Below are 24,400 nucleotides of genomic sequence, written 5' to 3'. Positions count from 1 at the left end.
TGGAAAAAAACCTAAATCAAATCAATATCTGCTGTGACCACCCTTTACCTTTAAAACAGCGGCAGTTCTCCTTGCTATACTCACACTAAGTTTTTCACGGTACTTGATAGGTTGGTTGTTCCAAACATCTGGAGAACTTGCCACAGTTCTTCTGTGGATTTAGACGGTCTCAGTGTCTTCTGTCTCTGCATGTGATCCCAGACTGACTCAAGATCAGGGCTCTGTGGAGGCCATACCATCTGTTGCAGAAAGTTCTTTATGACTCTGGCAATATGTTTGGGGGCATTGTCAAGCACTTTAAAGGGGATCTGACCCCACAGGTTCATAAAGACCCACTCAATTTTCTTTTCACTATTCACTTTACACAGAGCTGTGACAGGGACCCTGACTGTATCCCAGAAACAGAGTTGCATTACAATGATATTTGACCCATTTCTGCTAAGGATTGTTGTTGTCTAATAAGATGACACACGCTGTGTTTACTGTTGTCATTTTTTTTAATCCTAAAATGGTTTGATCTATCTATCTATCTATCTATCTATCTATCTATCTATCTATCTATCTATCTATCTATCATTACTCTACCACAGTTTTGTTGCAGATTGTTAGCTGTTGCTATGGACAACGGCAGCGCTTAGCAACCGTAAACCCTCAGCGCAGGCGCAGTCTCCAGTAATGATGCACTGTGGGATTGCAGAATATTGACATAGCAACCACACAAGAGAGCCTACCAAATTGTATCCACTCCGGATTAGATTTTGCTCTCGCATCTGCGCTTAAGTCACTTAGCTTTACTTTTGGCTGCTGCCATGAATGCGGCGGTGGCAAAAAAGACCCAGGACACGCTGGGCAAATTGATAAAGAAACCGCCTCTCACGGAGAAACTGCTAAGCAAGCCCCCGTTTCGATACCTTCATGACATCTTCAGTGAGGTGAGACTTATTTGCTAATGTTATGTGCAGATGCAAGCTGGCGTTTGTTTAACAAACACGGGGAGCTTAGTTTGCCTACATTTATATAAAAAAAAGGCTAACTCCAACGGGACGTGTGTCATTTATAACATAGATAAGCGAGACAGTTAGCTAGCTATTACACCAACGTTAGCATGGACTAAGCTAACCAAGTAAGTTAAGTAACTTTAACTTCGCAGAAACGTTACCGACTCCGCAGCTTTTCTCAAGCCATCAATTTGTCTGTCGTAGCAAGAATAAGGCTTGCCAAGCAGTTAAACCATTAAGGTCAATCATCAACTAAACAAAGAATTGCTAACGTTCACCGGCAATACAATAGTAGGTCCTATATCAAGTTAATGCTGTGGGTTAGCTAATTAGCTAGCCATGTCAACGGCGTCGTCTAGTTGCTAGGCACGACTTGAGCCCCCGTACAGGGATAAACTAGCCCATTACTATCCACTGTGGTAAGCTAACCAGGATGAAACGAATGAGACTGCTAAGTTTGCTAAATTTGTCTGCTTCTTCGAACCCGTCACGTTGAGACCACGGACGCTGAGCAGCTTATCGAAGCTGGGTTGTTTGATAAGAGGGGAAACTAAGGATTAGCTGCGTTATACTTTGATTCACTTACTCGCCGTGATTAGAAAACATTGTTACCGTTCCTGGATTCTGATTGTGGTCTTCAAAACTCCTTACAAAGTAAGGTACACATACGTATATGATTAAGTTTCAGATCAACTTGAAGCCCTTCTTTGTGAATATGGGAAGGGCTTTAGAAGCTCAGTGATGACTCCACAGCAAAATTCCTAGGAAGTTGATATCAGTTAAGCAGCTGTCACTCTCAGTTGAAGAGAAGGTCAGGTACAGACCGCGATCAGCTACCACCTGCTAATCACAAGCATTTGTTTATCTCTATTTTGTGTACAACAAAGAAAACGTGGTTAGAATATACAAAGTGTACATACCCTTCATCAATTCCTTCATTCTGGTGCAGATTGTATATCATGTGGACATTAGGAAGCTACAGCTAACTGGTTCCCAAAAAGGTTAAAACCAAAAACTTATGTTTTGCTATTTTATTTGATAATACCAAAATAATCCTCCTCTGGTCAGTTTTTGAAACTTAATAGTGACTCCTTCTCTGTTATAAAATGGCATCTAGTTTTTTGATATTGATATCATACAAACACCAATATATCAACACAAACACTGGCAGAAAAATTCTAAGTGATAGGAGGCCAGGTAACAGAGGTTAATGTTAATGTTACCATTAAGTGCTACATAAAATACCACAGGAAACACTACATCAGACACAACGCTGCTTTTTCTCAACCACATTTCCTTTCTTTTTGATTGTTAACTTCTTACACTCAACAAAAAGCCTTTTGACATTAGATGTAAAGCAGAGTAAAATGTGTTTCACTTTTCTAAACAGAAGTGAGATCTCATTCTCACTCTCCATCTGTTGGACAGTCTCATATTTCACTGTTAGTTCATGTATATTTGATAAAGGGAAGCGTTTCAACACGTTTGACTCCTTTCCTCTTATTAGCAATGTGTTTGACTTAAGGATTGGGCTATCCAAAAACTGAATTTTCACTAGAAGAATATACTGCAGAACTGTACTATTAAGGCCAGAATGTTATTTTTGAAAATATGTGAGTTAATTAAATGTGGTTATGTTTTTTCTGTTTTCTTTCTGTGGTCCCACAGAACCACTTACACTAATTCACCTGTAGATTAAATATGTTTAAATTTTTGTTTATCAAAATAACTTTGTTAATGCTATTAGTGTTCATTAGCAAAACATTAGTGCTACATACTGGGAAATTATATAAAAAGACTGTGGAAATGAGGACTTTTACATCAGCCGCTTTATAGCTGATGCTGTGGTATAGCTGCCTGATGGTCGTTTACAGTATGTATTTTTAAGTTTTAGGTATATAAAATGGTTAATGTTGCAAATTATCTAATAATTAAGTATGAAACCTCTATTTCTCACCACTTTCAGGTCATCAGGACAACTGGTTTTATGAAAGGCCTGTATGGAGAGAATGAAATGAAGTCAGATAATGTTAAGGTAAGTTTACTACACTCAGTCCAATGGGTCAGGCTGTGTGGCTATTGTTTTTTGGTTTGTTTGTTTGTTTTTCTAACCTCTGGCCTCCTGCCACACAAAACCGATATCAAAATTCTTTAGTTAATAGCAGTAGTGGGAAGTAACTAAGGACATGTTCTCAAGTACTGTACTTAAGTACAAATGGAGGTACTTTACTTGAGTATTTTCATTTTATGCTACTTCATACTTCCACTCCACTACATTTCAGAGGGAAATATTGTACTTTCTACTCCACTACATTTTTTGACAGCTTTAGTTACTAGTTACTTTGAGGATGAAGAATTTACACAATGGACAATATAACAAGCTTTTAAAATACAGAATAGTTAATAGAGAGATTAAAACAGGGGCTTCTGACGTCTTACAAGAAGCAGTGTGTAGTGTGGGTCACACTTCAGATTAGTATGATATGTTAACACCTCCACCAAATTGTGATTTTCCCTCTAAACTTCTCAAGTTTTCATTTCAATAAATGTTCAAATGATCCAATTTTTCACCAAAAATCAAATACGGAAAAAGTCCAAAAACTGAAAACAGATTTATGTGTCAGAACTGTGTTTTTTTCTTCTTTCCTCTCCCATTAATCATGTCAGGACCCCTGATATTTATCTGGTGTCCCTGTATATAAAACTGTATATAAAATAGTTCAAACTAGCTCCTACTCCAGCAGCTACAACAGTTACATGCTGCTACACACTGATGCTTCATTATTCATCATCTAATGATGTAATATGTAATAATATATCGGTCAGAGGGACCAAACCAGTATTTTTAATTTAATACTTTAATTACATTTTGCTGCTAGTACTTATGTACTTTTACTTAAGTAGGATTTTTCATGCAGGAGTACTTTTACATTGCTGTATTGGTACTTTTCCTTAAGTAAAGGATCTGAATATTTCTTCCACCACTGCTTGATAGTATTCCTCTCATATTCATTTGTATGGGTTTATGTGCTTTCGTGTGTATAGGATATGTATTAATGTCCTAAGCAGCAGCCTTACTTGTGTAGGAGATCACCTGTGTGTTGTATGGGACAGTCTAAGGGTGTCTGTGTGTGGAGGTAACCCTACACGCTGACTGTGCAACACACTCTTGAGTGAGAGGATCTGGCAGGACATGATTGAGGGCCTGTCAAGGTGTCAGAACTCAAGTCTGCTGTTTGAAAGCTGACCCCAAAACTGGATTGAAAGGTGCTAGGGTAGCAGGAGAAAAGGTTTAGATAAATGTTAGTGTTCAAAAATAGATGCCTTACAAGTTAAAGGATGATTAAGTGTAATTAAATTGTTAATTTGTCATTGTATTTACAATTTAAAATAGTTAGTCATAAGTCTCGGAGGTGAGAAGAGTTGATTGAGGATTGTAGGCATATATGGAATAAAGAAGGACACCCCCAAAATCTGTGTGTATCTGATATATCAAATGATCTCTTCAATCAAGAGCAGATTTGGTAACATATCCCATATGGGCCCTTACGTTTTGGTCTAAGTCAAAGATGATACCAAAGTTTTGTGTCTGTTGGCTGGGGATGAATCCTAGAGAATTCACTTTTGTGTCCAGTTTTCCTTAGCCCCTTTAACTAATAGTTCACTTATATCCTGGTTTAACTGGGTCTACCAGGAAAATGCACATTGAGTACACATTCCTATTTGACTGTGATTCTTAAGATGATGTCACAGACATGATATTTTTAGGGGTCAAACTGTTGTGCCTCTACAATAATACAATTGTTTTCATCTATTATCTGAAATTTTCAGATATTTTAAAATGTAATACCTACCACTCATTCTCTCTTATATTTAATGGCAGCTATTTATTTTATTAATTGTGTAGAAAGCCCTTGTGCAAGAGCATGTTACTGACTAGAAATTTCATAAAGGGAACACTGCAAAAGCTTGGCTATTATCAGATATTACAGGCCAGGTGGTGGCACCAGGACCAGCTGGTACTTATGTTACACAGTTGGCAGGTTTCTCAGATGCAGCAGGATGATAGACTAGAAGCACTGCTTAGCCGGTCAATTGTCTGGAATAATGTCTGTTCTATTTATATGCCTGCTAGAATGTTCCTGTTAATATTAATGTTAGGAGCTTTATTATCCATGTTGTGGGAAAATTATCTTTAGCTTCACCACATAACGTTAAAAACAGTACAAAACAAAGTAATTGATAATACAGAAAAAAGTTAGCCCAACTTGGATAGATATACAAAATACACACCTAATGCAAGAATTAAATTTAAGGAGGGGTGGATGGTTTGTTTGTTTTTCGCTGTCTGCAGGCAGTCCTTGTTGTAAATCCAGGTTTACTGTTTCCTTTTCCCTGTTGCCTTACAAAGGCCAACCTGTTACTCATTGGCCTTTAGAGATTCAGGATTTGCCCTTGAATGGCTAGATGTCATCTTCAGAAAACTAGCCATTACACTACTAACAGTTTAGTCAAAATTAAAATATGTAGAAAATTATTTTTAAGATTTACACCTTGCAAGGTCAAATATTACATGTTAATTTAAGTAGCCGGGTCAGGAAAGGAGAGGATTTGTGGTCAAAGGGTGCACACAAAGTGTGATTGTTGGGCCAGTTATAGTCAGAAATTGGACCAAGTTTGATACCCAGCAACTATGCCCAACTATACGTACTATATAGTATTGCAGCATGTTAGGAGTAACTTGTGTTGAAATCTGCAGGCATATGCAGGGTTTAATCATTCTAAACTGCATTGCAAAATAACTCCCACTGGAGTTCCTTTACTTTCACAACCATATCATATCCCATGTCTCTCCTGTGCACTCTCCTGGTTACCACCGCATCTTTTATCTTTCTAGGATAAAGACTCTAAGATAGCCTTCCTCCAGAAAGCCATAGATGTCGTGATGCTGGTGAGTGGCGAGCCCCTGGCAGCAAAGCCAGCACGCATTGTGGCTGGCCATGAGCCTGAGAAAACCAATGAGCTGCTGCAGGCCATCGCCAAGTGCTGCCTCAACAAGGTCTGTCCTCTTGGAAGATTAAACACACACAGTGAAAATCTGACTGTGAAATTTAAAACACTCACATTCCAATTCTCCAGTTTCTCAAATTCAGTCAATGACAGTGTTGTCTAGTTTATGCTGAAGACACAAATATATGGTACTACGTAAAAAGAAAATTCAGTCACATCAAAATATAATATACTCTTGGCAATTCTGTCTAGCTGCCTCAGGGAAAACTTTGTAATATTTTAATTGCACTCTGGAGATGGAGTGTAAACAGATGAGCTGGGGCCTGGGGGATAGCTTTGATATCATGTCATGTAGACAATTCTTAGCAATTTTAATGTATTCCTTTCAGATTTTATGCAACAAGGGTTTGCTGTTTTGAAGCCATCTGCTTACAATTATAATAGAGATAGTATTTCAGATTTTTCAACTTGTACGAAACAAAAGTAATGAGAACTTAGCAAAAACATGAGAATGTCTTTAATGTGGACTTAGCTCTGAAAGTAAGACACATTCAAATAAGTGTTCAAATGTAATGTATAAACTGAGTCAGATGTGGCAGCTGTTCATATACACACTACATGCTTGCTGATAAATCCAATAAAGAATACCAAAATGGCAATTGGTTGCTGAGCTTTTTGATCATTTTTGTTCTCTTAAATCGGGTATTCCTCTTCTCTGAGGAATGCTTATCGCTGGTGATAACAACTTTTACCTAATTGCTGTTGTGTCATTTTGTGATGCATAATTGAACCCCCTTTTTTTTTTTTTTTTTTTTTTAAAGAGTTTTGCTTAAGGACACATTAGAAAAGGAGATGCTTTCTGACATGATTTGTAGACATTCCTCTGCATGCTACAGTACCGTTGTGGTTGCTCAGTCAAACAGCAGTCAGTGTTACTCATTAATATTATCGCTGTATGAAATTGAATGACTCTTTTGCAAATAATCTGTAGATGTCCAGTGATGATGCAGTGAAGCGAGTACTTGCAGGAGAAAAGGTGGACATGAAGACCAAGGCTAGCACCTCCAGGTCCCAGGACAAGGAGAATAGGGAAGGACGTGAACGTCACCTGGATAGAGAGGTGAGACTCCTCAGCCCCGCTCAAAGTGTGGAATTTTAAATGTGTCACATACTGCTCAGTCCTACACATGGTGTGAAATGTATTTTTTGTTCTAGCCTTTAGCCTTTAGCCTTGCAAGCTACATGCTTGGTTTAAAAACTGTTATATATATAAATATGTTCAAATGATGAGTTTACCAGCATGTGGGTATGGCAAGCATTAACTCCTCACCCTTTGTTTTGATATTAACTATTACAGGAGAAGAAAAAAATTACAGAGCGCAGTGGGAGCCGGGACCAGAAGGACCCAGACCAGCCCAAAGAGCAGGAGAGTCGACATAGAGATGGGGAGAAAGAGCACCACCGGGACAGGGAACGCTCTGACAAGCACCACCGCAGTGAACAGGAGCACGGCAAAGACCGTGACAAAGACAAGAGCCGAGACCGGGAACGAGACAAGGATAGAGACAAAGGACGAGTTAAAGATAGGGAAAAGGAGAAAGACAGAGAGAGGGATCGAGAAAGAGAAAAAGACAAAGAGAGGGCTAAGGAGCGGGGAAAGGCAAGAGAGAGGGATTCCCACAGAGACCTGGAAAGAGACAAGGAAAAACGAAGAGATAGAGACAGAGACAAAGAACGGGAGAAAGAGAGAGAGCGACACAAAGAGGGGGAAGAGAGGAACAACAGTATAGAGAATGCCAATAGCAAGGTATACCTCTGAAGCCCACGCACATCTTATGTGTTGGCAACAAATGCTAATATTTACATTTAATGTGTATGTTTGTGCTTAGACCAGAGTATCGGAGGAACCACAGCAGAAACCCAGCTCAGAAGAGCCCAGCAAAACAGCCAAACCTGTGACAGCTGTAAGTTCTATCCTTTGGCCTAAAGCACACACTTTTTAGACTTCCATTGACACATAATATTATGTCAGTCATTGAGACCATTTCCTGTATGTTAAATCAGCCAATTAAGAAGCATAGAGTTAGTCACTAATTTTATGTGTTTACATAGTTGAAAAATTAAACATTTTATTCAGGTTATAAAAAATCTAATTAATTTTCTTATGTTGTGCCTCTTATTCTTCCAAGGAACCAAAACCAACTGAAGAGGTATTCAACCCTGCAGAAACAATCAGTAGAAAATTAGAGTGTATATTGCAGACGATTTAGTGTTAGAATGTCTCGGGGTGGCTGGCTACTTGGTTTAGTGCTAATATGGGCTGTAATGTATAAGACGTGAGGTCTTGTGCTGTCTTATTAATTGTATAATTGATAAATGTGACGTGGCGTAATGCTGTGTTCTTTGCTGTATACAGCCTGCAGAAGCAGTTGAAAACCAGGTAAGAACACACCGTACTCAATAACACTTTTTCATTTCAGAAAATGACGTATCGAGTATCTGTCAATGCAATTACACTCCAATATTCCCTTTCCATTTTGAATGGTTTTCAAGCCGTCGCCATTCACGAGCAACCTGCTTCTGGCTTTACTTTGTAAAATGACATGTTCTTTGCTTTTTACCATGCATTTAATATCCCTACTGCTGCCATAAGGGAATTCCCTGTGTGTGAGCAATGCAGCTGTTCACTCTGGACCACTTTTGCAATGCTAAACATAAGTCTAACCAGTGTGCTGTCTGACTTCTGAATGACATGGGGCATGCTGTATGTTTTAGCTTCATAGGTCAGCTGTAAAACAGCTCACTTCACTAACTTGCTTTTTCAGATGTTGGATAGCCATTTCGAAAATGAGATGTTGCTTTGGCAGTGTGTAGCAAGGCTTGAATGTTCAGTTACGCATAAAACCTCTCGTTTTCAACCATGGAAAGGAGTTGGTTACTCAGCACAATTATATTACACTATATAGCTCCATTTCCAGCTTTATGTTGTTGCTGTTTTGAGGGGGGTTCTTATTATTCCATCCTATAGTATTTTGTTGCTATAACACACTTGCCTTCTCTCACACACTCTCATTCAGCTCCATTGCTATATATTTTTTGCATAATGCTTCTGCAAATAATTTATTAAATTTCTGGTGTTGAAGCTTCCAATGCTTATTCTCTCTCTTACAGCAGCCACTTTGCATTCTGTCATTTTTTCTTTTCCAAAAGGAAACTGCGCTTGCTTGTTTACTATGCTAGAATGTGGCTAAATGCAAAAATTTAATTTTTTTTTCAGTATGACACCACAAGTTACATTTGCTGGTAGTTAAAATAAGTTAATAGGTTTTCTGATATATTTATATTTATATTAATGCTTCTACAATCCTAACCAATAGCAAGTGATGTGTTGCCTTTCGGTGCGTATTATACTGAAGTTTTATCTTTTTCCTGCTTGTCTTTCCTCCTCCCACAGTCTGACAGTAAAGTCAGAATACCTCGGCCTTCATCTGCCAAAGGGCAGAGGCGGAGACCCAAAATTGGAGGCCAAGGTAACCCCCCAAAACTGATTCTCCACCAACATCCTATTTTAATCACCAATACCAATGAAAAACATCTCACATAGTTAATACAGATGTCCAATATAATGTTATTGACTGCGCTTTAATCATTAACAGAAGAGTTCTTTAGAAGAGTTCTTTAGTTCTTTAGTATGTTAAAATTGATTTTACAGTTGACTGCTTTCTGTTTGCTTTCCACTCGTCTAATAAAATCACTGAATAGTTCCCTCAGTGGGAGGTAGGAGTGACTCATCAGGATTACTGATGGCAGGCAATAAAAGCTTCATAGAACTGACATTGGGAAAAGGTTTTCCACAAAAATATTTCCCTAAAAATATTATAGAGATACAAGGCCTCTTGATTCATCTGTTTTTCATACTCTTTACGTAGCGTGTGACACGAAAATAATTACAGAGCACTGTAATTATTTTCATAGTTATATTAGAAATGACACCAACAATGCCTTGTCTTTTGTTGCTCTCAACAGATGAATCTGACAGTGAGGGAGGTAAGTGTCCTCTGTCCCTCTTATGCAGCTGCACGCAAGGAAGAGCATATTAAGGTTTTTAACATTCACACAGGATTTTTGTCCTGTAGAAATGGGGTCAATATAAATGAGACTTAATGCACTTGATCTAAGATGGATTTTGAGGATTGTCATGGGAAGCTGCAGTAACTGAGATGGGGAGTATTGACATTGATCACTCCCATAAATAAACCAAATAACCCATACATTTGGTGATGACTTTTAATTTAACGTCCTGAAAAAAACCCTGGCAGCTACTGTATGTTATGTTAACTACCTCTGTACTGGAAACACAAGACATAAAATCAATTGATCTTCTAATGTGACTCACAGTAAAGTAGCAAAGAAATGTCTTCTCCAAAATGTCAGAATGCTGCTTTGGGTTCAGGCTCCACATTTAGTCAGAGAGTGAGTGCAATCACTCAGTGAGTTATTGAGTAACTCACTTAGTGATTAAGATCAATGATATTCTTTGGTAAAGCATCTGAGCAAGTCAGTCAAGTTTATTAGTAAAAGCCAATATCAGATAGTGTGTTTCAGTGGGCTTTACAGGCCTAGAATAGCAGTGGTTCCTGACCCAGCCCAAAGTCTCTGGGGTGTGCAATAGAATAGGAGCTGAATGTGGGAAAAAGACATTTGCAGAAATAAACAGAAAGTTATAATGGTCTGTAGCAATTCCAGAAAAGTTCAGTGTCCAAAATGATGATATGTCTTTCTGGGCCCAATAGTCAGTCTTCATATCATTCAAAATCCAGGAGACAACAACACACACAACAGAAAACATGCAGGCTGGAGTCAGGCACATAGCACAACAGGGAGCAGCAGTACAACAGGCCGACTTCCCTCACAGCAACTGGAAGTTTATTTCAAAGAAAGGGGGAACACTATAACAGTGCTGTCTTTTGAGGTTATTTATTCGGTCTTGGGACAATGAAGCAGCATACCTGCTCAGATCTTAGAGTGTGTCTGAACACCAGCCTAAAAAGCTGTTCTATTGATCTCTCTGGTTGAAAGCTTCAAACCTGCTTAACCTCTGGCTTGGGTCAGAAATTTGCTCTTTTGAATCTTTAACCACACCCAACAGTCATGTCACGTGATTCTCAAGTACAGCTGTACATCACTGCATCCAGGTGTGAAGTTAAACCACTGAAGGTCAGCAAAGACCAGATTTTCAGGGGGTTTTAAGTTACTCTTAAAAGCATATGAAGGAATACAGGGAGTTTTAGAACAGAGCATTCAAATCATGCTTAGCATTGGAATTCAATGCAAGGGGGCAACAGCTAAAGTTATATGGCTGAATCATGCCAGTATTTGTAGCTGGAGCTTTTTCAGAGTGGCATCATTTAAGCCAGAGAAAATGACAGTACATAATTGTTACAAAGGTGTGCACACAGTCTCAGCAGCCACCATGCTATGGATAGATCTAATCCTTGCTATATTATACTGTGCTTACTACAAGTGATTGTTGTCGCCTCACAGACGGAGATACTCAGTTAGCCCAGAGACCTGTTGCTCAGGAAAATGGAGATGCTGCAGGCTCCTCAGTGCCATCTGACATGCATTCAAGGTCTGTACAGTCAACACCTCATCTCGATTAATACACACTTTGCTGAGGTTGTCAAAATTGGTGTACGGAGCAGAGTTAGGGAGGACCTATATGCTGACTCACAAGCAGGTGCAGTGAAGGGACTTTATTAGAAGGTACGATAACAAAAGCTTGCAGGGAGCTAAGTTCAGGCATCGGGAACACAGAACAGCAGTCCACAAAGAACACAAAGAACTTGACAATCTGGCAACTGAGTGGGGAAAAGGGGCTGGTATATATGCAGGGGAGCCAATGAAGGAAATGGGAACTGGTTTGTAGGTGGGCAGGGAAGGTCTGGTGACAGAGAGTAGGGCTGTGTTCGAATTGTCCTTTTTGCGTAGGAAGGTCCCTACATGAGTGAAATGACCCATAAGTATCTAATTGGCATACATGATAAGAGCGGGTCAAATTCTCCAAATGCTAAAGAAAGGAGCTTCGGCGCTTCCTATCTTATCTCCGTTAGCATAACATACACTGGACTATCCTTTACGAAAGGGAAGCAGAAATGTCGTCCCACGATTCCTTGCAGTAGCAGCATTTAAAGCAACGCCCCATTCGTCCATTCACGCAAACAAACGTTCATGACCGAAAAGGGACACAGATCACCATGTATGTTACCGTTACGTATTAACTTTCTACAGTGTTATACCCACAGGCGAACTATGAACGTTGCGCTGCTGTTAAGAATATTAGCAAAGTGAAGTTAATGTAGAGTAACCTATGCTCAGTTTGCATTAGTTATATATCTTCATTTGGAGCGTTGTTGTATTGCCAGCCTTTAGGAATATAATTAATTAATTAATTGTACTTCAGTCACAGAAGCTGAAATCCTTTCCTTAATAAAGGCAAAGCAAGTATTCAGATCTTTTACTTAAGTAAAAGAACCAAAAAAGTACTGCATGGAATATCATACTTGAGTAAAAGTACCTAAGTATTAGCAGCAAAATGTAGTTTAAGTATTAAAGTAAAAATACTGGGGTTTTTTTCCCTCTGTCTGTCTTTCAAGAAAAAGGGATATGAGACATTTTTAGCCAGATAATGTTTTTAATTCAACATGTTCGAAACTTAAAAAAATGATATGTACCGTAGTAGATTTGTAGGCCTTAAGTGTTATGCCTACCTTCCATAAATGTAACAATTATTTTCATACAATCATACTAATTGGGATTCATGTTGCTAAATATGAGGAGACAGGAGGATGAGCATGAGAAACCATTCTCAATGTGACAAGCATTTCCTTTTACTTTTGTTCCTGGTAGCCTATATTCCTTTTTCATTTCAATTCCAGCCTTGGTAATGAAGTAATATTTTTCACCGGGATGTCGGCGTTCATATAGCCTACAATAAACAACTACGTAAAAACGCACAGGGAGAAGTATCTAAGATGTGCTTTTTGTAGTCAATTTTCGGCACGTTGTAGTTTCTCCATGGCAGATCTATGTCAATAACATCCGGCGTCACATAATTACGTACCTTATTGTAAGTGGAGTCGGATTCTCTTAGCACCGTGGTTGTCTTTTTCCTAAGTCCTTGACCCCATGACATTTTCCATTGAGGTCAAGGAAAAGTGGTTAGAAAGGACTTTTTTTTTTACTTTTCGGCCGCAGTCTAGCAGACAGGTGTTTGGGACAGGGAGGAAAGTCTAAAGACATCTGGTAGCCGGATAGAGAGTGGCAGGGGCTGGGACAGAGCGGCCAAAATAAACAGGGCTAAGGCAGGATCGTGACAGAGGTACTTAAAAGGATATTAATCGAACATTATCCTTCACTTACAAAAAAAACACCACTCCAATTTGATGTCATATTCTCTCCATTACTCTCTTCCACTACTTAAGCTGCTCTCATGTTTATCTGTAAAACACGTTTAAATACGTTAGCACACTGTGACCAATACCTGAACAATATTCAATATAATGCCATACTGTACAATTGTCATTCAATAAATATTACATTTCTAAAGCTCAGTATGTTTTGATGAGACTGTGTGAGAGCGATGGTGATTTGACTAATTATAGTAATCAAGTAATTTTAGAGGGTCTAATTTGAGTGTTATTGCACTGCATTCAATTGTATTGCTTTTTTTATTCATATAAAATTGTTGTAGTTTGCTTCTGAAACCAATCCAGGATCAATTCCAGTAGATTACACAGTTTAATAATTGCCTTATTTGGATAATTGTAAATGTTCTGTTCTTTAAATGACTAGTCAGATAAAATTGGTTGGGCAGCTGTGTTATAGCAGTTTTACTGTTATTCATACGTTGAAAGTTTATTGTTCCAAGCAACAGCTTTATCCCAAAATCTGACCTGACGTAGTGTAGCTGTCACAAAGTAGACATTTGGCAAATCTCACAGAGCTGTTAACAGAGAATTAGTCTTGTAAAAGACGTCAAGTAAAAATAACACAGCTTGTGAAACTAAACAAAAATTACTTTTATAAATGCAAACATATTAAGTTTTAAAATTGTTAGTTTAACAGCTTATTTCAGTAATATTTACAATCCCTTAATCCTACTTCAACAGACGAATAACACGGCCCAGCAGTGCTCGCCCAGCACCTCCTCGAGTCAAGAGGCAGGAGAGTTACAGTGACGTGACTTCAGCTGAGAGGTGACTTCACCACACATATTCATTAATGTCATAAGTCTAATTTATACTGGCTAGTAAAAATGCCTCCTCTTTTTTGTCAGTAAATTCTTAGTCTGAACACAAGTCTCGTTCCAGCCAGCGGGACAGATTGATCACTTAGATTATTAAACCAAATGGAGGGAACACACTGGATGAAGATAGTGTTTGTAGTTATCTTATAATGGAGAAAGTGGAGCAAGTCTAACCAGTCCCCCAACAGTTACATCTGATAAAAGTGCCCATAAGGTGTCCTATGCCTCCCATAAAGTAAATACCATATACGTTTTCAGTTAGACATGAGTCAAGGTCTTCGTCTTTCTTCCAGACTCTCTAGTGCCAAGCCCTCAGCACCTGTCATCATAGATGGGAAGAAGCTGTCTGAGGACGAGGAGGATGAAGATGAGCAATTTCTTGTGGAGGAGGCTGTCCCTCCACCCTCAAATGTTCCTGATATGGAGGTGGGGAGTGACTTAAACAGTGAGTTGTTTAAATAACATGGAGAAATATAAGTCTGGGCTACTTATCTACCATCTTTTTCTATTACAGGATCCTGCACAAGAACTGGACAGTGAAGAGAAACACGGTACACACTCACATTTCCTTCTAGTTTGCCCTTATTTTAAAAAGGAGCGGTATTGCCTTCTGATTTCTCTCCCACCTGGTGGTTTGAGGAAATAGATCTTTCAGTTCTCTTCTGACTGTTTCTCTCACTGTAGGTGGCCTTGTGAAAAAGATCCTTGAGACCAAGAAGGACTATGAATTGTCGCCATCCTCCCCCAAATCTAAAGAGCAGGTATGGACTGTTGTAGTAGTAATTTTCCATCTCCACTAGAGGGCAGTATCAGCCAAGTTCTCTCCAGCTCATTGACACAAGAGTCCACATAAACCTCCCCCCTCAGTTCTACCAGCCATTCTTTCTGGAAAGTTTGCTTCACAGGATAAGTATTTTGATCATAATGAAATGTACAGTGCAACATTGGTTATTATCAAAGGAAAGATATAAACAAATGGATTGGAGAGGTGTAATTGCACTGCCTTGAAACCACAGAAATGTTCCCCTTCACTGAAGCTGATGGGTTGATAACCAGACAAGCAAGTATGGACTCTAACAGACCACACACAACTGATACACACATCAAGATGTCTGGAGTAAAATGAGCTTGTTTTCTGGGGTTTCTCAATATCGTAGGTATGCTTTATGTTTTTTAATACCGACTTCTCTGTGCTGTGTACAGTTTGAGGATATCTGCCATCTTGGGGAACTAACTTTTAGAGCAATCTTGTAGACTGTTCACACTCCTTACTTGCATGGAGACAGGTTATTGCAGAAAACATTCACACCACAACAAGAGTCATTGAGGTTTTCAGTCTTGCCCTATTTTGGCTCTAAACAACTTTCATAAAAGCTTTCTTGCACACAGGGGACAAGCGTTCTAATAAGACATTTCTTCTCGTCTCCTCTTTGAGTTAGACTTTATATTAGACATGATAGACCGGCTTTCTCAAGGTGACGCATTACTGCCGTTGCTCATGCATTCCCCTCTGTCAGCTTATTTATTAGCCAGAGAGAGCAGTGCTCCTTCATCATTATTTGGAGTATGAATCAGTGTGAAACTTACAGTTTGGTCTGTACTCTATGGTGTGAGGTGGTGTACGCTGTCTGCTTTGGGTGGTCCTCTCCACTGAAGCATAATCTCCCTGCATCCCTTCCTAGCTGACCACCCTGACTCTAATGGATGCACTGCTTTGGACTGTCACTCATGCACAAAGGCCTCTGATCTATCCCCTCCTAACTGTGGCCTCAGACATCATCGCTCATAACTCACACCTGACGTTGTCTCAGCTTAGCCACCAGTACACTGAAATAGCTTGAAAGGAATTTATTGAACCGGCATTTATCCAGCTTTACATGCGTGTGTTAAATACAGTTTTTACATAGCTCTACCCACCTCAACACTTGTGTTAAAAAGAATTTATCTCAAAAGATAATGCAAGTCCAACCAGACATACACACACAGACATACACAGGCAAAACATCCAAAATAGCAGAGCTCTTTGTGTAACATGAGCATTGCCTTGTAGAGTTTATCCCAATTTTCTTAATGCAGCCTCCTCAGTTTTCAGGGGTTCCAGTCCTTCATCTCAGGGTATCCTGTATGGACTGCAGGGGCAGCTTAGAGCAGGTATGTCTGTGCATAGGACCAGTTCAGCCCACCCCTTCATCATTATTGGCCTTGCCTCGTCAGCTGTATAAAGAACTATAATGACTTCCTTCCTGACATAAAAGGGTGGAGAGGTCAGCTTAATGGAGTAGATTTTTTTCTTGTAATCACGGTAAAACATGCCGGGACAAAAATGTAAACATTGAGCTTCCTCATTCTATGTGGTATGACAGGTTTGAAATTTCAGCTGCCGCAATTCATTTCTTGAAACGCTGATGTTTATCAAAACACAGTATCTGAATAAGTCGTATTGTTTAGGTCTCCCTTACATTATAATATTCAACATCATGTTCATTTAGTACATTTTATGGAAATCCAGTCCATCCAGTTATTTCAGTTGTTATTTCAGGGCTTTGTCACTCCTAAATTAATTTTGCTATTGTTAATGCAAGTGCTTAGCTGCTCCATTTCTGTACTGATGTAAATAAAGGGAATACTTAAGCAGTCAAATGATTGTATTTTGCCATGTCCAACCTCTGTGTGTGTGACCAAAGACTTTACTGTATATTTATGGGGATGACCTTCCTCGTGACCCCTCTGCGGCATTGTATATTATTCCAAGATACTTCTCTTTTTATTTAGACAGAATCTGGCCCTTGCAGCAGCTGAGTTTTCATAAGAATTTTTGTGTACTCTTTTCCCCCTTTTCTTTACCCCCATCAAATTAGCCTTGATGAAGGTTTGTAATGTATAAATAAACCCTGTGGCGTGCAAATGGATGGCTGTTGAGTGAGAGGCACGGAGGAGAAGGGCCAGAATACTCTCTGCAGAATTGTCAAAAAAATAAATACTCCTCTCTGCAGACCTCTGTGTCTTTGTAAACATCCAGCGTTTTTTGTTGGAACATAAGGAAATGACCTTGTGGCATTCCATTAGTCATATTATTTTTGTAGAGGTCTTATTGACTTGTTAGGGATTTGCTCACGTTTATGAGGAGTACCTACCTTAAGTAGTCTGTTATCAGGCCAGACCTCAACCTTGAAAACATATTTTAATAATGATCAGAAGCCTGTTATCTTCAGAATCCTTAAAGTTGCTTTTTCTCTCCCTAAGAATGTTTGAATGGTAAACCGCCTTATTTAAATATAGTTTTTGATTGTCAGTTAGCATTGATCCCCTAGAAGCTTCCTTTCAGTTCACCCTGTAACCCAGGGTGGTGATCTGTTATCTCCCCAAGGGGCTACAGTGACCTTGCAACAACATCCTGTAACCTCACTGGCTGTAAGCTTTTCTCCTCACCTCACTGACTCCCAGCTATTTTTATGATCTAGCTAGACCTTTAAATGGCCTTCTATGAAAAATGACTAGGAAGCCCATAAACAACGTCCAGAGCCAGTTCTCATCATATGCTTCGCTCCCTGGCTCACCTCTCAGATCTGCCTGAGGAACACACTTTAAAAACCATCAGGGTGTGTGGCTCCAAATGGGCTCCAGTAGGCAAGAGAGTTGTTCCAAGAAGCTCTAGAGTTGTTATATGTGGTCGTCAACGATCTTTAACATACTTTGATAAAACCTATTTTTTCACGTTCGAGTTGGTGGTGATGTGAGAGGAATTCAATTGCACTCATAAAGACTATTGGCTTTCAGCAACTGAAATTTGAACTTGCTGTGCATTTACCACTGAACCACCCCAACTTTACCTTAAACTTAAATTGATTCATCTTGATTGTGGGCAAAGCAGCTCTAATGAGAGGTTTTTACATTTGATTCTCACCCACTTGTTCAAACCAAAGTGAAGCTGATAAATGAACAGTAATGACTGAGGCTTGTTGCCTTCTAATGGAAGCTGATTTATCATTATCAGCTATTCAACTAGTGTGTAAATTTTTGTTTTCCTAGTTAATGATACCCTAGAGGTTGCTCCGCCACTGACAGGCCCTTTGCTTGCAAGCCATTTTTCTTGTCAGAGGATACTTTGAAGAATGTTTTTCTCTTGCACCAGAAAATCCCTATAAGCAGTCCATTAAGGACATTTTTGCACGTATTTCCTAATTAAGCTGATTAGGCATGTGATGACTGGGTGAATTTCACATTGTAGTGTACCTTACAGTGTAATAATACATCCATGAGCATTTCCTTCTGTTGTCCCTCCTTTGAAGGAGACCCAAGCACTGACTTTGTAATTAGATTAAAAGATTCAACTCAACAAACATTTTGCCTTTCAACAACAAAACAATTGCTGATGGAACCAAGATTAAAATATTTATTTATGCACTTTCACACGATAGAGATATCTTAATCTACAAGATGATACTAAGAGTATGAAACACTTCAAACCTAACTACCTCCTACTTGTCCACCTGCCCTTTCTAGTATCAGCCAGAAGCCCTCATCATGTCTGAGATAATGGGAAAACCTGCGCCCCTTCCTCTTCTGTCACCTCCTACTCCTCTGTGGTCACCATGTCTAAATATTGTTCTGTGATCTGGGTGAGAAAAAGGAAAACTAGGAGCACACAGGTCTTGTCCCCGACAGAGACCTCCATAAAGCAGTGATTTATATCCACCCGGACAGAGTGCACACGAACCAGGGGTCATGTTTTCACCCCAAGTTTTTTTATTTTCCAACAGAGAATGAGAGAGGGAGCTAAGGTAGCAAGAAGACGGCAAATAGAATGAAGCCATGGGTCCTGTCTGGGCTATGCAGAACAAACCGCAGCCAGGCAGGCTGAATGAGCCGTAGAGTGTTTGTCTAACTGCAGGGTTCACGGCGCCCAGTGGAAAGCCACCCACCTTGTAGGGGGACCGCTGGGCCAAGGCATCTCAGCCCTCTCACTCTTGAGCCGACACAAACGGGTAACAAAGAGTGAGCTTGTCAGAAATGTGTACTTCCTTCCTTAAAAGAAACGATGGCAAACAATGGTGTTTGATGTCATTTCTGCAGTGTGGTCTGGTCTAGTCAAGCTGCCTTTTAAAAATTGTAATTGCTGAGCTGTTTAGTTTGTTTTCAAAGATGGCTTGATAAGGAAAATGGTATATGTACCTACCCAAGCGGGATGTATGACAGATTGTGTGTTTTGAAGAGGAAGCTGTCATTTAGTTTACACGCTGTCGCTAGTATGATTTCTGCTGCCTCATGAAGACAGGTGCTCCCATCTGTGGAGCCAAATAGCATAAATTGGGCCAAGAGTTGAACTTGAAAGGATGAATAAGTGTAGTAGTTGTTACTCAATACTGTAGTAAAATAACCCCACTGCCACAGCCTGTTACTAAAATAAACGACTATAGACCAAGAGTGCGGGTGGGGGCTGTGTGTGTCCACTGTATGCTTCGCCTGATCCTCTGCTTGGTGTTTGTGTGTGTGGCTTAAGGGTTGCAATACTGAGTGCTTTCGCATTACACACACACACACACACACACACAGACACGCGCACGCACACGCACACACTCACACGCTCAGAGGCCTTGCGAAGCCCAGCTGAGCAAACATCCTTGGGTTTGCTCCCTGCCAAGGGCGGTCCTTCCCTGATACCTTCCCCTCCTTTTTGCCATCAAGAGACTGAGTGTAATTGGGATATAGCAACCCCCCCCCCAACCACACACCATACACTGGAAGCCTTCACCAGCCAGTCAAACCAGTCCCCCTACTTTGGCCAACATAATTCAGCCACACGTTTGATCTTTATATATACAGCTAGGTCGGTAGAATTCCTGCCTAACATTTTTAGCCTTGAAATCCTAAACCACTAAATGCAGCCTTGCTCCAGTTGCTGGCAAAGGTAGAATTCCTAAAGAGGGTTTATTATGTTTTGGTCTAGGGACACAAAAGTGATTTTTGTGTGTTTCTGTGTGTATTCCTACAGCTGTTTGATGCAGTGCTGAGTGTTAAATCAAGCAGATTATATGAAAACCCTTAAGTTTCTGTCTTTGCTCAGCAAGACTTTGATGCAGTTCAATGTGTTTATGAAATTAAATGAGGAGTTCCACTTATGCATTCCTCAGATACCAAGGTATACACTCCTAGAATTGTATTTGATGTTTGCATGCTTTGTAAATTGACAGCACCACTGTATTAATCCCCCACACCTCACCCATCATAACACCCTCGCTTCCAGAACTTGGTGTCTGAAGCAGCGCGGAAGAAAGAGCGGGACATGGTTACAAGGGAGATTGAGCGGCTGCGCTCATCCATCCAGACGGTGTGCCGCAGCTCCCTGCCTTTGGGTAAGATCATGGACTACATCCAGGAGGACGTGGATGCCATGCAGGCTGAACTGCACACCTGGCGACGGGAGAACAAGGAGCATGCACAGGCCCTGCAGCAGGAGCAGAGGTGGTTTGGCTCCTACACAACGTGCTTTAAGTTATGTTTTGTTGAAAATAGTCTGTTTTATTTCTGGCACCAGCTCATATACAGACTGTCATGCAAGGGTGCTAACTTTCTGTCATGTTTACTGATTCCAGAACTTCATATTCAATGGTGCCTCCAAAATAATACTTGTTTTTTGTCTTGCTATGGTAAAAGAAATTAATGTCAACACTGTGTTTCACATTCTCATTTTACATATTTTGTGTTGTGTTGTAATACTTTGTCTTAAAATGAAAGTAATGAGCAACTCTGAGGTGGCTGCTTGAGTAAGATATCTTATCACTGTGGGCAGTTTTTCTATTTGTTTTTCAGGTGATTCATGTAAGTAATTAATGATCCCTGCTTTGTTTTTGTGTGTACATGCTTGTATATGCTGCAGAGCGACAGACCGGGCAGTGGAGCCTCTTAAAGCAGAACTAGCTGAGCTGGAGCAGCTTATCAAGGACCAGCAGGACAGGATTTGTGCTGTAAGGTCCAATATACTGAAGAATGAAGACAAGATCCAGAAGATGGTGACAGGAATCAACTTCTCTTCCAGAACCTGAAGTGAGAAACAAGGTCCACAGAGAAAAACTTCTAAAAATGCACTGAAGACTTTTCTCCTTCAGAGTAATGGCGAGACTATTTTTCAAGGAGATACTGTGGGAACAGGAGACGGACCTGAACATATTACCACACGACCAGGGTGGAAAATAAACATCATCTGTCTGATTTTGATAAATAAAAGCACCGTGGGATGTTTTAGAGGTCTGACTCTATTCTAACCTAATGAATGATAAAATGGAAAAAGTGGATGGTAAAGTTGGAGATATACCAGCTGCTAAGACTGACAGATAAATAAATGAATAAATAAAATTAATCTTCCTGCTCTGCACACTAACCTAACCCCATCTTTTGCCCCAGTTTTGTAATGGTGCCTGTTCACGTGGAATGAGCCAGGGAGCTATCATTAGACCAAATTAAAAATGTGTTTACTGGTTCTTTTAATTACCTAGTAAAAAAAATATATATATATATATATATATATATATATATATATTTTTTTTTTTTTTTTTAAATATTTTTTTTTTTTAGGGTGTGGCACACGTGACGTGATTTTTCCTAGTTGTGAAGACATTGTGTTCTGGTTGATTTGGTGTTTTCAGATGATTATTGCATCTGCTGTAGTGCTATTTGACTAGCTATACAACAGTAATTAAATATAATTGTTGCACATTCACCTGGTTGAAAACAGGAGGAAAGTTGAACAAAATTTTCAATGTCTTGCCTGGAGAAATCTAGGATTTATGTGGAGAGTCCTGTGTGGCCTCATTGACTGATATAGTTGTTACCTAACTGTGGTACCTCGGTTTGAATATTTCCAGGGACCTTTTACATGTCATAATTAACTCTCCTTTTTTTCCCAAACCTTTTCATTCAAGCTACTTCCCATCAAGCTACCCTCCCTAAAAAAAGAAGGATTTGGACTATTTTCAGCAACCATTTCCTTTGCTTACAACAACCTTATCCCATCTTGTAAAAACCAATACCTGCAGGTTAACCTATATGTCATTTCATTCACTCTTCCGTTTTTGAAGCACCGTGGCACTTTGATAAGTGAGATCAGGAGGAGGAACCTCTAGATTCTTGGAAAAGGCTTTTAGCAAATCAGTGTTAGGCATAAGAGAGAGAGGAAAGAAATCCATCATATAAAACAAAACATGGGCACACTAATCTAATGTACATATAGGGACAAAAAAAGCATAGATCCATTCTCCTTGCAGTGAGCATGCAGGATAGCCACCATCATGGAGGTCCTTCCACTGTACTGTAGAATTTGCCAAAAACATCCTTTTTTTTGGGACGGACAGAATGTTTGAATAGATGGCAACTTTTTGTGAGAACTTTCAAATCTTTATAAATTAAAAATAATAATACGATAATATTCTACTAGCTCTGTGGCTTTAAGAAATGTGCTTTACACATGTAGCTACTGTGAAAATATGAAGCCATAGTCAGCTGATAATTGCAGTTGGAGATTGGATGGTAGAGACGTGAGAATGAAAGTAACCACTGTCCCAGTTTTCCTCAGAATTCCAGTAATGGAAACCTTGTTATCCATGTGTGAATGAAATACAAATACAAATCTTTCCTTGCATAATGGCCTATCTCTCCCGGAATGAAAATGTAGTTACCATATTTAAGTAATGGTACAAATGTAATTTTACATTGTTAATACTTGTACACATGCAGTTGCTACCTCTGTTAGTTGTACTGCAGAATAGCCTTTTCAGAGGATGTAGACTGCCAGTGTTTTTAGAAAATTGTTTTAAAAAACACTCGCTGTGACGTCCTGGTTGGACTAATGAATGCAATCGTTTTTTGTCTTTTTTTTTCCCCATTGTGACCAGCGACTGCGTTTATCAAAACGAGTTACATTTTTCAGACGTGAAGTGATGATCGTACATACTGTGCCATGACTGCTCTTTTCTCTGCATAGACCTCCAAACTATTCATTTTCTGCCCAGACTGGGGTTTCTACTTCCATTGCCTCATCAGATCGTTGGATTACCAGTAAAACAGATGACACATCTTTTCTGAGAACATGAATTAGTTCTGTGATATTACCAATGTCATGGCTTAGTATATTTGAGTGAAAAAAAACAGTTTGTAAATGGATAGTAAAAACCCTCTTTCCTAATTTTTTTTTTTTTTGACAGCGGTGAAAAAAAATACAGCTAGAAATGGTACATAAAACAGACAGCAAGTAGTTGCCAGTAGTCTGAAATTTAAGAAACTTCTAACTGGCAAATTTTCTAATTTGACATTGTTGATGGGCATTAGTGGTTACAAGAAAAAAATAAACTTACATCAATATATTTAAAAAAGGGACAGTCTGGATTGCTTCAGTGAGAAATACCTTCATTAATACTATTCATTTGAGAGCTATTCACTACAAGGACTCACATCACAATGTACTATCATTTAGTTTGATTTGACTCCATTTTCATATCAGTGTTATATTTAGACCACACAATATAAATGAGAACATTAACCCATTGAAAAATCTAATTTAAAAATCTTTTAAGCAGAACTCCTGGAAAAGTGAGAACTTACCTTTTCATATGTTAAATGAAGGACTATTTACACTGTACACTATTTGTATCATATCATCAGTTTCTGTTTAAACTGTAAATTATGTATATGTGGAGACTGTATCATAGTTCAAATAATTATATAATTTTGTAGTGGAGTTAAATAAATGGTTACATTGCAATACATATATGTCTCTTCTTATTTTTTAGAGTCAAACGAAAGTAGTGACTGTTAAGAGAGCTACAGACTCAAAGTCAAGTTAGCCCCATAATAGAAACTTAATGTGAGGTCTGGATTGTTTGAATTACATTATGAGCAAAATGATAAATGACCCTGGTTTGTAACTTTGACAAATTCATGTAATATCCTTGTGGCGTCTGGTATGGCCAAGTCACACCAAGGAGACTTGTTTCTTTTGAAGCCCAGTCCTACATGACAGAAGTAAAAGATTTAACTTTCTTTTTAAGGCCCTCAAGTAACATTAGCAGCAACTTTTCTCTGGCAAGCCACA

The 24,400-nt window shown here is 39.3% G+C and overlaps 1 protein-coding gene across 2 annotated transcripts; it reads left to right on the top strand.

Annotated features, from left to right (window-relative positions):
- The first annotated feature begins 694 nt into the window (after positions 1–694).
- Positions 695–21,784, top strand: traf3ip1 (TNF receptor-associated factor 3 interacting protein 1). Of its 2 annotated transcripts, none has more exons than XM_040147522.1 (16): positions 695–932; positions 2,965–3,033; positions 5,896–6,057; positions 7,000–7,128; positions 7,366–7,815; positions 7,898–7,972; positions 8,425–8,448; positions 9,463–9,538; positions 10,035–10,055; positions 11,553–11,640; positions 14,180–14,266; positions 14,610–14,742; positions 14,831–14,867; positions 15,001–15,077; positions 20,561–20,778; positions 21,194–21,784. In XM_040147522.1, the coding sequence occupies exons 1-16, from the start codon at positions 810–812 to the stop codon at positions 21,357–21,359; spliced, it is 1,935 nt and encodes a 644-aa protein (XP_040003456.1). In that variant the 5' UTR covers positions 695–809; the 3' UTR covers positions 21,360–21,784. The 2 variants fall into 2 exon arrangements, with proteins under 2 accessions (XP_040003456.1, XP_040003457.1); XM_040147523.1 differs by lacking the exon at positions 695–932 and adding an exon at positions 1,276–1,652.
- The last annotated feature ends 2,616 nt before the right edge of the window (positions 21,785–24,400 follow it).

The sequence above is a fragment of the Xiphias gladius genome, chromosome 16 (assembly GCF_016859285.1).
Source record: "Xiphias gladius isolate SHS-SW01 ecotype Sanya breed wild chromosome 16, ASM1685928v1, whole genome shotgun sequence".
Lineage (NCBI taxonomy): Eukaryota > Metazoa > Chordata > Actinopteri > Istiophoriformes > Xiphiidae > Xiphias > Xiphias gladius.
Note: the sequence above shows the minus strand (reverse complement) of the source record. Positions and strands in the feature narration are given on the sequence as shown.